This window comes from Delphinapterus leucas, chromosome 10 (genome assembly GCF_059928025.1).
Source record: "Delphinapterus leucas isolate spDelLeu-1000000601 "Yukka" chromosome 10, BTC_Dleu_Yukka2, whole genome shotgun sequence".
In the NCBI taxonomy this organism is placed as follows: Eukaryota; Metazoa; Chordata; class Mammalia; order Artiodactyla; family Monodontidae; genus Delphinapterus; species Delphinapterus leucas.
The window spans coordinates 88443711-88458197 of NC_143138.1; the positions used below are offsets into that span (position 1 = coordinate 88443711).

At 39.5% G+C, this 14487-nt stretch overlaps 1 protein-coding gene across 1 annotated transcript in view; it reads right to left on the bottom strand.

The window, feature by feature from the left end:
• Positions 1-14487, bottom strand: part of CNTN3 (contactin 3) — a 243292-nt gene that overhangs the window by 33510 nt on the left and 195295 nt on the right. The window contains exons 13-18 of the mRNA XM_022572541.2: positions 8592-8709; positions 7603-7761; positions 7354-7503; positions 5144-5214; positions 3955-4189; positions 922-1037 (exon numbers count right to left, since the gene is read on the bottom strand). Of these exons, the coding sequence (XP_022428249.2) occupies positions 922-1037; positions 3955-4189; positions 5144-5214; positions 7354-7503; positions 7603-7761; positions 8592-8709 (849 nt within the window). The remainder of the gene's footprint in view (positions 1-921; positions 1038-3954; positions 4190-5143; positions 5215-7353; positions 7504-7602; positions 7762-8591; positions 8710-14487) is intronic.

Genomic DNA, 14487 nt, shown 5'->3' on the forward strand with positions numbered 1-14487 from the left:
CTTGCTAAGAAGATAGCTGTGGGTCGGGGTGAAATCACAGCTGTGGCTACCACAGTTTCATGGTCACAGAAACCTTCTTAAGACTTTGCTTTTTATCTTGTCAGCTCTCAGCTCAACTGCTCCCACTTTTCTCTAACTGCTCCGTCCTAAACATGGAGCCCAGTCCAGAATGGCTCTTCTTAACATTCAGAGCCGTCTGTGACCTGGCCCCACTGTACCCTTCTACTGTCACCTGCCCTACAGGAACCACCTGCTGCAGGTGGACCTCTACTCCTTCCACTCTTTCAATGTGCCATGCTCAGTCTGGAATGTTTCCACTTTCTCTACGTTTACTTATTTTTTTCCTTGAAGTCCTGTTAAACCTTACTACCCTTATGAAACCTTTCAAGGTCACTCATCCCTCAACCACTTTCTGTGTGGCCTATTCTGAACTTCATTACATTTGGTCTTGTGTTATGCTGTTTCAGACCTTTCATCTTATTTCACCAAAGGCAATGATTTGAAGGCAAGAATTACATTCTACAAGGCTGACTTCTCTAGAGCCTAGAAGTAGCAAGGCCACTAAGAAAATAAGACAAAGCACTGGAAGAGCTATTAGCAGATATACCCAGTGAACTTAAATACTATGTTTCGATCTCACTCTTATTTTTTCGCCAAACTAGCTACAGATTAGGCCCACAGGATACATGATTTCCTTTCCTTTCATTTTTTTTTTCTTTTATACCTCAACTAAAGTCACTTTCATTCAACTGGTTGAGTTAAAGTCAATATCCGTTGACAGTCACACAGAATAGGGTGATAAAATTGAACAAAAGTCAGACTTTAGCTAAGATGTCATTGTTAAGAAAACTTTTAAATGAAAGCAGACAAGGTAGCATGGCAACATACTTACACGAGCTAATTAATTTTAAAAGACATTACCTCATAGCCGAGTAAGTGTCCATTGCTCAACTTCCAAGGAACAGCGTTCCAAGAAACTTCAATTTCTGAGGAAGACAAGCTATTTGCACAAACTTGAGATGGAGCTACTGTAGGTTCTATTTGGGAACAGAGAAATATATTGAAGTTCTTATTTTTTTTAAAAAAAGCATTTTAACATATTTGAACATGTAAAATATTCTGTAAAAATATTTGAAAACATGAACCATGTCTTGGTCACTTTCCATTTCCTAGGAAGAGATAGCATCACAGCCGCAGGCTTTTCCTTGATGAACAGCCAGGGCAACTTGCTCCCTCTCTAGCGCTCCCTTCTTGGCATCCTACTTTCCCCCCCCCCCATCATTATTTCTCTCCTCTCCGTCCCACAGTGCCTATGGGAAATCCTATGCCCACAAGTGCTACTTATTTTATTTTTTGTTTTTCCAAATAAAGGTCAAGGTCTACAGAGTTCATTTATTCAATAAGCATTTAGTGAGTGCCTTGTCTAGCCAGGCCCACAAGAGGGGCAAAGTTAAATGAGATCCTGTACTCTTCTGGAGGAGATAAGCACACACAGAGCTTAGTACACATCCCCTTTGTAATGGAGAACTCTCGGGGCTTCATGGATCTCACAGTGATTCTTTCCTCTCAGGAGCTCTGAGCAGAGATGCGTCCTCCCCCAGTATCCATTTCTACGTTAAAGGATCCTGCCCCCTGGCCATGGATGATGCATACTGAGATAGACCCCTGGTCCAAGGATGGGCCTGTTAGATTTTTTTCTCTTGAGAATTTGAAATGTGCTTTGGAGAAACGAGGAAGACTTGAGGCCAATCAATCCAGCCCTGCTGCCCTAGAGAAGCCCTAGGTTTCTGAGGGCCCAGAGCTTCTCTGATTAAGGCTCTTCATGAGGTTTGCTATTTACCTCTCTCTTTGATTCAATGAAAGGTGTGAGTATATTTCCAATAAATCCCTGCTTTTTTTTTTTTTTTTTTGCGGCACGTGGGCCTCTCACTGTTGTGGCCTCTCCCGCTGCGGAGCACAGGCTCCGGACGCGCAGGCTCAGCGGCCATGGCTCACGGGCCCAGCCGCTCCGCGGCATGTGGGATCTTCCCGGACCGGGGCATGAACCCGTGTCCCCTGCATCGGCAGGCGGACTCTCAACCACTGCACCACCAGGGAAGCCCCAATCCCTGCTTTTTTAAAAGACGAGTCAAATCAGTTTCTGACATTTGGAACAGAAAGACCTTTAACCAAATCATCAGTGGTGGCAAGAATGGAAACAGGAGAAGGAAAGTGCAGGAGGCAAGAAGATATTAAAAGGCTCTGGCCATCCCTCCTTCCCAGCTGCCGCCCGCCCCCAACCCCGTCTACCCAAACTCCCTGGTTAATTGAATTGTCATCACCCCTCAGACTCCTGACCTGCTCTTGTAATGATAATCCTTCTCAGCAACTCTTGGAGATGGGGTCTGGCTATGAATATAAAAGCTCTTGGTTTTGCAAAAAATTTAAAAATCCTGCTCCCTTTTTCTCTCAGAACTCAGTGGGAAAAGAGAATAAAAATAGGAGGTGACAGCATGATGAAAAATTGAGCCTCCTTACTGTTTTTAGGAATGACAACTGTGGACCCACTTTCTCAATTTACTGTAAGGCTTGGAGGATAAAGGAGATACTGTGAAATCGTATTTCGTGAGCTCAAACTACTCAAGAGCAAAGGCCCGGGGTTAAAATACTAGCTCAATAGGTCTGTATGGATTTTGGCAAGTTCATTAATTTCTTTCATCAAGCTTCCATTTTCTCCTGTGTAAGTGGGAAATAACAAATGACAAGTACCTACTTGTCATTCCTCCTTGGAAAATTCAAATTAGGTAATGTCTGGCTGATAGTAAGCATCTAATACATGCTAGCTCCTGCCATTCTAACTAGCTAGAACCACATGAGATAGCCAATAAGTCAGCTGCTTTTGACCTATAAAATGGCAATTTCATAGGATTCTCCTAACATTACTATTATGTTTACTACTACTTTCTGGGACAGAAAGGCAGAGAAAGGGAGTGAGTCCAGAGTGGAGTATGTATGAATCTATACCGACTAGAACTGGTGAAACCCATCCTCAAACCTCCATATTCCATACCTCCTCAATGTCAGGCTTCCGGTCGTCCCTCTCCATCCTGCTAAAACCTCTTTCTCAGGTCTAGGAACCACTATAAAACTTCAGACTACGGCACTTCAAAAAGAATATCTTAATCTTACCTCCCAAAGAAGAAATCTGTAGAAGGCTGTGCTGTCCCCTGCTTCACAGACTGGAACTCAATGTATTCCTCATAAGCACATTTGTAACTAATTATTACCCCCTCTAACTAGCCATTGAGTCTCACACTTCAACAGGGCATGGTTGATCTTTATTACCTGGACTAGTAACTATGACTTCAATCATTCTCCTTTTCAAGAACTATTATCTGAAGTCACAAAGAACTTCCAAATGGGTTTTTGGAGCACAATTGGTTGATTAAGTGTGGAACTGACATACACATCTTCCTTGACTTATGATGGGGTTACATCTCGATAAACACGTCTTAATTTGAAAATATCGTAAGTCGAAAATGCATTTAATATACCTAATAGAGCAAACAGCAAAGCTCAGCCTAGCCTACCTTAAACAGGCTCTGAACACTTACATTAGCCTACGGTTGGGCAAAATCATCTAATACAAGGCCTACTTTGCAATAAAGTGTTGAGTATCTCCTGTAAGTTATTGACTACTGTACTGAAAGTGAAAAATAGAACGGTTGCATGGTTCAGAATAATTTTAAGTATATCCATTGTTTACGCTTGTGGTTGTCTGGTTGACTAGGCGCTGTAGCTACTGCTGCCCAGCATCCTGAGAGATCATTTTACTCCGTATCACTAGCCCAGGAAAAGATTAAAATTAGAAACTCGAAGTGCAATTTCTACTGAAATGTGTCTCACTTCACACCACTGTAAAGTCAAGAAATCATTAAGCTGAAGACCATCTGTCTAATCATAGCCTTTCCATACCTTCTTCTGCAGAGAGCACTGTTGTCACTGGGCTAAATGGTCCTTCACCTTTGTTATTATAAACACCCACTTTAACTTCATACAGTGAAAATGGCAGGATGCTTTCATTTCTAAAGACATATCTTGGGGTATCAGGAGATGTGACCACTGTCTGGATCCAGTTGCTTACTCCAACAGGGCGGAAAGCAACAACATATCCAAAACCTTCACCATTCTGTAGTTCTTCAGGGACTGGCTGCAAAGGAAAGGCATATTAACTCACGCTTTCACACGAGAGCAAGGCAAAAATAAATGCAGCTCTAATGCGGAGTCTTTTGTAAAAGCCATCAAATAATAATCCACATTGTATTAAGTGGTTGGATTAAAAAAGGAGAAAAAGGTCAGGGGGACAGTCAGCTGCTTTTAAATAAACATATGGCACTCTTTCATAGCCATCAGATAACTAACTAGAATTTTCCTAAATTATTCAAATTTTTGAGCATCTTGCAGCCCTAATTTGAGTTCTGAATAATAAAGATATACTTTCAGTTGAAAAACTGCATCTCTAAATCAAATAAAAATCATCTCATCCATAATGTTGATTTTATAGAAAAAAACTACACATTGACATGATAATTCAGAGCAAGAGTAAAACTTTAAAAAAGGAAATAAAAACAATATATTAAACTCAAAGCTGTATTTGCATCATGCCAAAAATTCCTATTGACACTCCATAATCTCTCGACTTCTTATTTTTCCATCCACATCTTCAAATAATGTAGACAATTCTAGTGCCTTCTGACTTTGTTAATTAATGTTTTTCCTAATTATGACTTAAAGCAAGGGCTGAGAGAATGGCTAGGACGCAGCCCCCGCTGGAGAAGTGGTGCGTGCATCACCAGCGGGGGAGCAGCTCCAGAGGTGCTGCTCCAGAGTAAACAGCCAGGACTAGACTCTCACCCCTATGTTTACCAGCCAGATGACCTCGGGCAAATTATTTAACATCTCTATGCCTTAGTGCTTTCACCTAAAAAATGTTGCGAGGATAAAATGAAAAAAATATGCAAAATGCTAGGAACAAGGATTAACACAGAGTGAACACTCAAAAATATTGGCTACTAGTTCCAGCCACCACCACTAGCACCACCCAGGATGCCATGAGTGTGGGAAGGGCGTCACCCTGAGGGGCAGGCGCTGTGCAGACACTTACATCCCAGGTGATCACCAGTTCAGACCGGCTCCCACCTCCTCCACTGGCATCTGAAGGAGGCACTTCCGGCACTGAAAGGTTAGAAAGAAACACTGAAACCCTGCTAGCATCTAGTAAGATTTATCTGAAAGAAGACTCAATGTTGTTTACTTTTTTGTGTGTGTGTGTGTGGTATGCGGGCCTCTCACTGTTGTGGCCTCTCCCGCTGCGGAGCACAGGCTCCGGACGCGCAGGCTCAGCGGCCATGGCTCACGGGCCCAGCCGCTCCGCGGCAATGTGGGATCTTCCCGGACCGGGGCACGAACCCATGTCCCCTGCATCGGCAGGCAGACTCTCAGCCACTGCGCCACCAGGGAAGCCCTGTTGTTTACTTTTAATACTTAAAATAATTTGATCATTGGCACATTACACGTGTGTGTGTGTGCACATGCACACGTGGGTGTATATATGCAATTATATGTGTGTATATATGTGTGTGCATATATATGTGTGTATATATATATATATCTTTGAGGGAGATCATCACATGCTTTATATTTGCATAAAATTATTAAATATTCAAAATATCTCAAACGGTAAGAAAACAATGACTCAGTGTGAAGGTTAATAAAACAAGAAAAAGTGATTCATCAGGGATGATGATAAATCAATCCCGTATGGACATTTTTTTTCCCCCAGTTTCAAAGCGATTTTTTAAATTGAGGTATAGTTGATTTACAATTGTTCAGGTATACAGCAAAGTGATTCAGTGTTTTATATATATACATATATATATATACACACACATATATATTCTTTTTCCGATTCTTTTCCCTTATAGGTTATTATAAGATATTGAATATAGTTCCCTGTGCTATACAGTAGGTCCTGGTTGGTTACCTACTTTATATATAGTAGTGTGTACCTGTTAATCCCAAATTCCTAATTTATCCCACCCTTCTCCTTCCCCCTTTGGTAGCCATAAGTTTGTTTTCTATGTCTGTGAGTCTATTTCATAAATAAGTTCATTTGTATCATTATTTTTTTTAGAGTCCACATATAAGTGATATTTGTCTTTCTCTGTCTGACTTGACTTCACTTGGTATGATAATCTTTAGGTCCATCCACGTCAGCATGAACATTTAACTTGTGACTATTTCAAGTACAGATTTAGTTCTCAGAACAACATTGGCTCTATATAAAGATGACCCATACTTAAATCCTCAAGTCCTGTTATGAGATAATCTTTATGAACCTCACACAGGCTTTTATGCTGAGAAATTTATGCTTAATAAATCCCATGACACACCTAGAACATAAGTTCGCTGAAGATGGGTCTTTGCTGCATTCAGAGCTGTACCCACTGGACCTAGAAAGTGCTCAGTGCACAGCAGGTACTTCCTGAATATGTGTTGTGTGAATAAATGAACTGAGCACCAAGACAGACATGGCTCCCCGATTTCTCACAATACCTGGCATAAACATTATATGCATTGTCCCGTGTAAAAGAGCATCATTAAAATTACAGAAATGTATCCCATGACTTCTATCTTGGCTTTGTTCCAAAGTGATATATTGGCTGTATTTCAAACATAATTTTAGTCTTAATTAATACTGTGGACTCTGAAAAGGAAAGTCTTAAGTCCTCTGTGATGCCTCAATAACGTGATACCATGTACACTTTCTACTTTGCAGTTTCAATGTTAGGCTATTTTTAGCATTATAAAAAGAGTCTTATGGTTAATATTAATAGTTGCCCCACATGGAAAATTTTAACAATAATTCTCTCTTAATTTAATACTCAAGGGGTCAAAATATACCTATTCATCAATCGCTTAAGCTTGGTGGCAGAACGAGATTTCCTAGCAGCTGAACTCCCAGAAGTCATTATCCTACCAATTTGTCAATGCTCGTTATAAATGAAAACAGCACTTCCCCTGTTAACAGGGTGACTATATCAGATAGTAATTATAACCTTAAGTGACAAAAACATATTCACTCTACATGCACTAATGAATGCTGACGATGGACTGAACTCTTGCAAATGTCACACTACATCAGAATCACTTACACGTGTCTTTTGACAAATGCCATATGGCCAGTCTGCCGTTAGATAGTTCAGAAAATTGCGACAATGCATTATCGAGGCTGGAGATCAAGCGCAAGAGAAGTGGAAATACACACCCAGAAAAACCTGTGAAGCCATGACTCAGAAAACAAAAAACACTAACCTGCCTCCTCAGTTCTTACTTTTTCTGAGGGTAAACTGGGTTCTCCACCTCCGATTTTGTTATTGGCTACAACCCGAAATTCGTATTCCACCCATGGATTTAACTCGACTACCGTAGCTGTGTGTGTTTTCCCATCAATGACCTCAGGCACTACAAAGGAATATTTCAGAGAGGTAAACGTCTGCACGTCTTAGGGTTGACCTGAAATCCATACATATGTACCGGTGGCATTTGCCTCTCCCCCTTTACCTGTTGTGGCCGTCTGCCAACCCACGGAGAAAGGGGTCCGTGCCTGGACAGAATAGGATATAACTGGGCTGTGGTTGTCTGTACCTTCTTTCCAAGAGAGTTGGGCTGTTGTATCTGTAATTTCATCTACCTTTACGTCTTCTGGTGGTCCAGGTGAACCTAAGGCAAAAATGCAAACAATATTTAGCAGTTCCATAAACGTCATTCTCTTCTACCAATGTGAAGAACATGCCCCATAGCACTTGAACCCCTTCAACGGATCCCAATTTCAAAAGCGCTTAGGGAAAGAGGACATTTACCTGGCAACAAAACTTCCACTTTTTTTCTTTCACATTCCTGTTGCTAGATATTAAATCTGCATTCTGAGCCATGAATTCCAAAGGCATAATACTCCACAATTGCAAATGAAACCTGCTTTTTGAGACCTCTATTCAGCAGGGTTCCTGCCCTGTTCCAAATTCAATATCCTTTACTTTGGGCGCGAAGCCTTTTTCTTTAATCTCCTGGGACGTCTCTGTAGTTCCCAGTTTGTAATTCAGAGCTGTTTTATTCTACCATGCACGCTGGGTGATTTTTCAGCTCAGTAGCAAATCAGTACTGTGGCCGGTAGCTCAGACTGGCAAATTTTCTCAGGCATCCTAGATGATCCTGTGTTTTATTTTGGAAGTAGACACACACACCCACTATCACTACTCTCTTTCATATTAAACTACTGCTGTATTAATGACATACTCAAAAACACATCAGCTTGGCAGCAGCTGTGGAACGCTTATTACACTGAGAGCTGTTGGAATGACAGAGTTGAGAATTTTATTTCTTTGAGTTAGCACCTATCCTTATTCTCACATCTTCTGGTCTATTTGGGCAGGGGGATCAAATCAATATTATATAACTCACATGTTCATATGCTATCTCATCATGGTTTTTCAGTTAGAAAGGCTCAGTTAAGAGGCGAAATTAAAGAAGCACACAGAGCCATTAATGTTTACCTCTTACTATGAGGTCAGCGGCAGATGAAACACTGTCCACCCCTGTCTGCACCATACAAACATATTTCCCACTGTGTTTCAACTGAATGTTTCTGATCATTAAATCGCCTGACGAGCTCTGTTGGAAAACACAGGTAATGAACATATTATTAGTTTGAAAACACAGAGACTCTCGAAGGCTATGGCCAACACCACCACTGGAATAAAACCCATATTTAGAGAGAAAACCTAGGTGGTTCCAAGACAGAAGATTGCTACGATGGAGAGTATGGAAATAAAAACAGGTTAAAAACCATACATGATTGCAGACATAGGTTTCTGTAGCTAAATAAACAACAAGCTTTCCCCTGGGCATTTATGGTTTCAAAGATAAATAAGGGCAGAGATTACAGTCTCAGAGTCTATTTACTTTCACTAGGGTGACACTTCTTTTTATATCCATTGCTCAGCACCAGCTCAACTCTTTTCTCTAGTTCCATCCTCTTTGCAATTACCTGCCTGAGAAGAAGACGGAAGCATTTAGGTATCTGGCGGGAGATAAAGGCAGCACGACAAGGGGATTACCATGGTTGAAACACTTTTCTGAACACTTTGAAGCTTAAAAAGCCTAATGCTATTTAATTCCTTCGCTACAGAATTTAGGGACAGTCAGTATGAACCCCTCAATAAGAAGAAATTAAAACATTTTTAACCAAAAAATAATAGCTACCCATAAAGACACAGGCTGGCATCCCCCAGTGCCAATTAATGAAGCAAATGTATTTCTAAAAGCTCAACTTCAAATCGTCCTTGTTTTAAAAGAATGTAAAATCATGTTCATAAAATGAGTAACTGCAGGCCAGTTTCATGCATTAGTAAAAGTATGGATTGAAATAAAATGATTTGGAAAGCAAAGCCCTTTGAAAAGGATCACTTAATGGAAAACCTCTAAACTGGTATGGAAGAGGAAGCAATAAGTAGTTTGTCTTATTAATTAAAAGGATAATTTTACTCTTGGGTTTTCCCAGTATTTGTTGAAAGATGGATTCCACTATCTTGCTTTTAGGTAATTTCCTAAGGTCTCCTATCAGGTAGTTTCTTAAATATTGCTTCCTATCCTTAGGATTCTTAATGCGCTATGTATTCTCCGTTGGTTGGATTGTTTGGCTTTAGCCTGAATTTCTTGAGTATCGGGAAAAGGCAGATGTGAGCTGATTGATGGCTGTAATTAAATGATAATCCAGAAACTGTTGAGTTTGCACGCTTTACTTTCATCAAGTTAAACCTTTTCCTTTCCCTCCCTCTCTCTTTCTCCTCAGGGTTACTTAGAAATTATCCCCAGGACAAAGCCTTCAATGCTTGCTGACCTTTAGAAACTCTTTAAATTTTATGAGCTCCATATACTCACAGGAGGTTATCATTTCTATAGGAATCTCTTATTTTCAGTGAAGTAAGAACTGTTACGATTAAATTCCATCAAGGCATTGGGGTACGTTGTTATTCTTCCCTGTGTTTATTTGCTTATTTTGAAAGCAGTTGGGTAAAAAAAGAAAATTGGAAATAGTACTGTCTTTTGGTCCTCAGACACACGAATACAGCTTTTAGGCACATAAGCTCGTTTTCTTTCTTGAAGGAGTAAAAAAGAGATTGATGTTGGGTTTGTCATTTCTCTTCACTTTGGTATTGATGGGTAAAGAGAGATATAACTTAGCTAGCTTGTGTAATAACCAAACCATCTTCCTGAAGAAATATAGTTAGGCTCACCATGTAGGGAAATATAATTTTTAATTATATTTTACACTGTAGAGTGAAAACGGAAGCAATAAACATGTAGACGGTAGGAACCATTGATTTTGTTTTTCAGCACCAACATGAAACTGAGTGGATGAATACATAAATGAAAAATAAAATATAGCAAAAACGAAGGATCCTGTACTTAATTTTTGTCTTTCTCAGTAGACTATATTTATATTGTTCCTCTTCTACTGCTTTTTCTCTCTCACCCTATCTATTGCCTTTTAACGGAGCAATATGAAGAATCACGATTCATCTTAACAAAAGTTCATTGAATGCTTGCCATACTAGATTCACTCGAGGTTAGAGAAGTGTGTTATACATGACCTCTGCTCTCTAGGATGTAAACCCAAGGCAGGGATATATATATATGAAACAAGTTATGTTTACAAATTTAGAGGGGCTTCCCTGGTGGCGCAGTGGTTGACAGTCCGCCTGCCGATGCAGGGGACACGGGTTCGTGCCCCGGTCCGGGAAGATCCCACATGCCGCGGAGCGGCTGGGCCCGTGAGCCACGGCCGCTGAGCCTGCGCGTCCGGAGCCTGTGCTCCACAATGGGAGAGGCCACGGCAGTGAGAGGCCCGTGTACCGCAAAAAAAAAAAAAAATTAAGGAAGTTATTTAATAAAGGTTAAATAAAATCACATGGCACATACCATGTGTACACAACGTTAGAACGCAGGAGGCAGGAAATTTTTCAGTCCTGCCGAGGATGTGGAGTGACCGGTACTCTTGCTATTGCTAATGGGAATGGAGACTGATGCAATCACTCCGGAACCTTGTTTAGAAATAGCTACTAAGGCAGGATATACCCATAATCTACAACCTGGCAATTCCATTCCTAGGTAATACGTACTTTACAGACATGTGTGTGTATATTCACCAAGACATTTAAAAGAACGTTTGTGGCAGTACTACCCATAATAGCTAAAGAACGGAAACAGCCTAGTGTCCATCACAAAAAGTAGCTTAGTAAGTAGTGGAACACTCATTTAAGGAGATACTATTAGACCATGAAAATCAATGAACTATAACTATATAGACTGACATAGCTAAGTCTCAACATAAAAAATATAAATCAGATAGAAAGGAGTACAATGACACTAATCTATCACATCATAAATCTAGACTGTGACTATCTTTGGAGGGATATTTAGTACTGCAACGAGGCATCACAGGGACTTCTGGAATAGGGGTCATATTGCTTCCTGATTTCATCGTTGGTTACCTGAATGTGTTCATTTTGTGAAAATTCACTGGGCTACACACTTATAATTTGTGTATTTTTTGGCAGAACATAATGACTCTCAAGATGCAGTTGTTATAATGTACAACTATAGCTCTAAACGCTCCACTATAAATAGGACCATCACTGAAAAGGTCAAATAACATGGTTGTTATTCTAAACTCCAGTTTCTTTCACAAGAATTAAATGTTTAATAATAAAAGTGCAATTAATTAGAATATTCTATAACTTCTTATTAAACTGCAATTGATTATTCCCAGACGTTAAAAAAATATAAAAAAGGAAAAGGAAATTCCAAAGGGAAGTTTCACTTACATCAAACCACTTCTTGTCCCCACCAATTTTCACTGCTACTGGTTAGGATATAGTTTGTTACTGATTAACTATGATAAAGGGGGCAGGAGAGGAACGTCCGAAAAAATCCAAGTAGCATTAGTCTAACTGTGGTAAAATAGCACTTGATAGATTATTTTTCAGTATATTTATCAGTAAAATTGCATCTATTATTTAGATAAATTTAGAAACATGCTTCTAATTCCTCAGAGTAAGTATAAAACAACTTACAAACATTACAAACATTAATAATCTTGCAATAAATTCTTAGGAACACTAATAACCCTTTGAATAAAAATAGCTTCTACTTTATTATCTGCTAAATTAGTTTGTTAGTCTTTCTTTGTATTGTTTTCCTAAACTCTCCTTTGGCCCCCTTCCCTCAAATAGAACGGACTAGAATTGGGACAAAGCAGAGTCAAAGCTTCATTTTCTTCACTTCGCTTATCCCTATTGCCCTTAAAACGTCCCCCTCAAAATGCAGCAGTGTAATTCCCAGTCTTTCCAGAAAGCAAGTCCTTTTTCTATGCCGCTGGTCACAGCATTATTTGAAAATGGAGCTTTTAACAGTGCAAGAGGCCTATTCCTACAGCTTAAACGAGGGTTTAAGAAGAGGGAGACATTTCCCTAAGTCATATGAATTTTAGCTCTTTCTCAGAAGCTCTATCTTTTTAAATAGGATCATTCATTCCAAAACTATTCATTAAGCAATGGCTATACTTTAGTCGCTGAGGATACAATAGTGAGGGAAAAAAACAGTCCTTATGTTCATGGAGCTTACAGTTGAAAGACAGCCATTAATCAAATGACTACCACAAATCAATGTAAAATTACAGCGTAATGCAAGTTCAAGATACACAGACGAATCTATGATTCTGGAGTCTCAATGTATTGATAGTTGAGCTAAGATCTGCAATATGAATACAAGCTATCTAGCAAAAGAGGGTAAGAAAAAAGTAGTCTACATTAGAGCACTTACACGTATGCAGAGACTCTAAGGCAGGTGACAACATAGTCTCTTTTGGGAATGGGAGGGATAGGCAATGTCAGGGGGGTTAGTTAATCCACAAATCCATAGGAATAGGCCTCTCCCACTACCAAAAGCTCCATTTCTGTCCCCAGAAAACTAAAATTTCACTATAGCTAATTTCAGGTTCATATTCATGTCTTAATGATAGTAATTCTTTTTATTATATTTGAAAAAACTTGTAAGCTTTTCTAGAATTAATTATCTAATTAGGTTTTCACCTAATTATATAGGTTTCTCCTAGAAACGATCATATTTCCAGAACATGTTACAGGTATAAACAGTATATGGATTTATAAGTCAAATCACCTTTGAAATAAATGCTAAGAGAAAATCCAGTGAGCGCATGAGACGAAAAAGAAGATAAGCTTGTTAACTTTTTCCCTATATTTTCTTAGGTGATGATGCTAGTGGAATTTTTGATGTAGTTGAAAAACCACTCTGCACTGAAAGAAAAACACTGCATGATGTGATAACCCACGCCAGCTGAAGGTAAGAAAGCAGACAACTCATTACTAATTACACATAAGCTGAGAGTACATTGTGAGATCTACCATATGCTACAAATCAAGGTATAAAATAAACCTTGGAACTTGGAAAACCTCTTGACCCCTGCAAATGTAGCATGCACTTTGAATAAAACAAATTTTCAGCAAAAACTAATTTCCTAGTAAGCACTCGTGATGTAAATGCGGCTGCTGGACTGCCAAGAAGCATAATTTTCCAATTTAAGGGGGAAAAAAGCATTTTGACAACTATTTGGAAGGCAAGGTAGAATAGAAGCTCCTCCTTTTTAAAAATCACTTTACACAGCCTGTTTTTGTATAGATTCCAATGTTAATCATTCAGCCCGTCACTGGGTTGCCTTCCAAGTCCTGACACTGCATGTAAGTCATACACAGGTGACTAGCGAACAGTCAAGCCTCCAGGTTACTTCTGAAACCTGAGTGGTGTTTTTCTCTGTGAAGGTCCCTAAGGGAATTGGTGGCAGATGGGTCACCTCTGTATTTCTGACCAACCAAGTTAAATCTTGCCCCATCCCTACCCCAAATGGCTGCAACAAGGCCACCTTTGTTACAAATGGACACTGCTCAACCAAGGAACAGAAATAATTGGCAACCACTGAAACATGAAAATGGGCCCTAACACTGTAAACCATTTTAGTTCTTCTGACTGATCAACAATTTCATCTGAAGCTGTCTGATGCCTGGTTGTCCAAACAGGTGATATCTAGTGCAGGTAATATGCAATCTATTCACATCAAAATTCTTCGACTTTCTTTGGTACCAATAAACTGAAATAATTGATCCATTACAGGATTTAGAGCCCCAGCTTGTCCCGTCATAAGTGTTTTGAAAGAATAACACATGAAAGATAAAAACTTGGTCAAAGACCTTTATGCATATTTTAAACTGTATCAAATGCCCAAGTTACCTTAAAGGTATCAGCTTTTCTATTTCAACATCAAGTTCACATTAACAACTTGGGGATTTTTTTTTTTTTTTTTCTGGCCAGTGT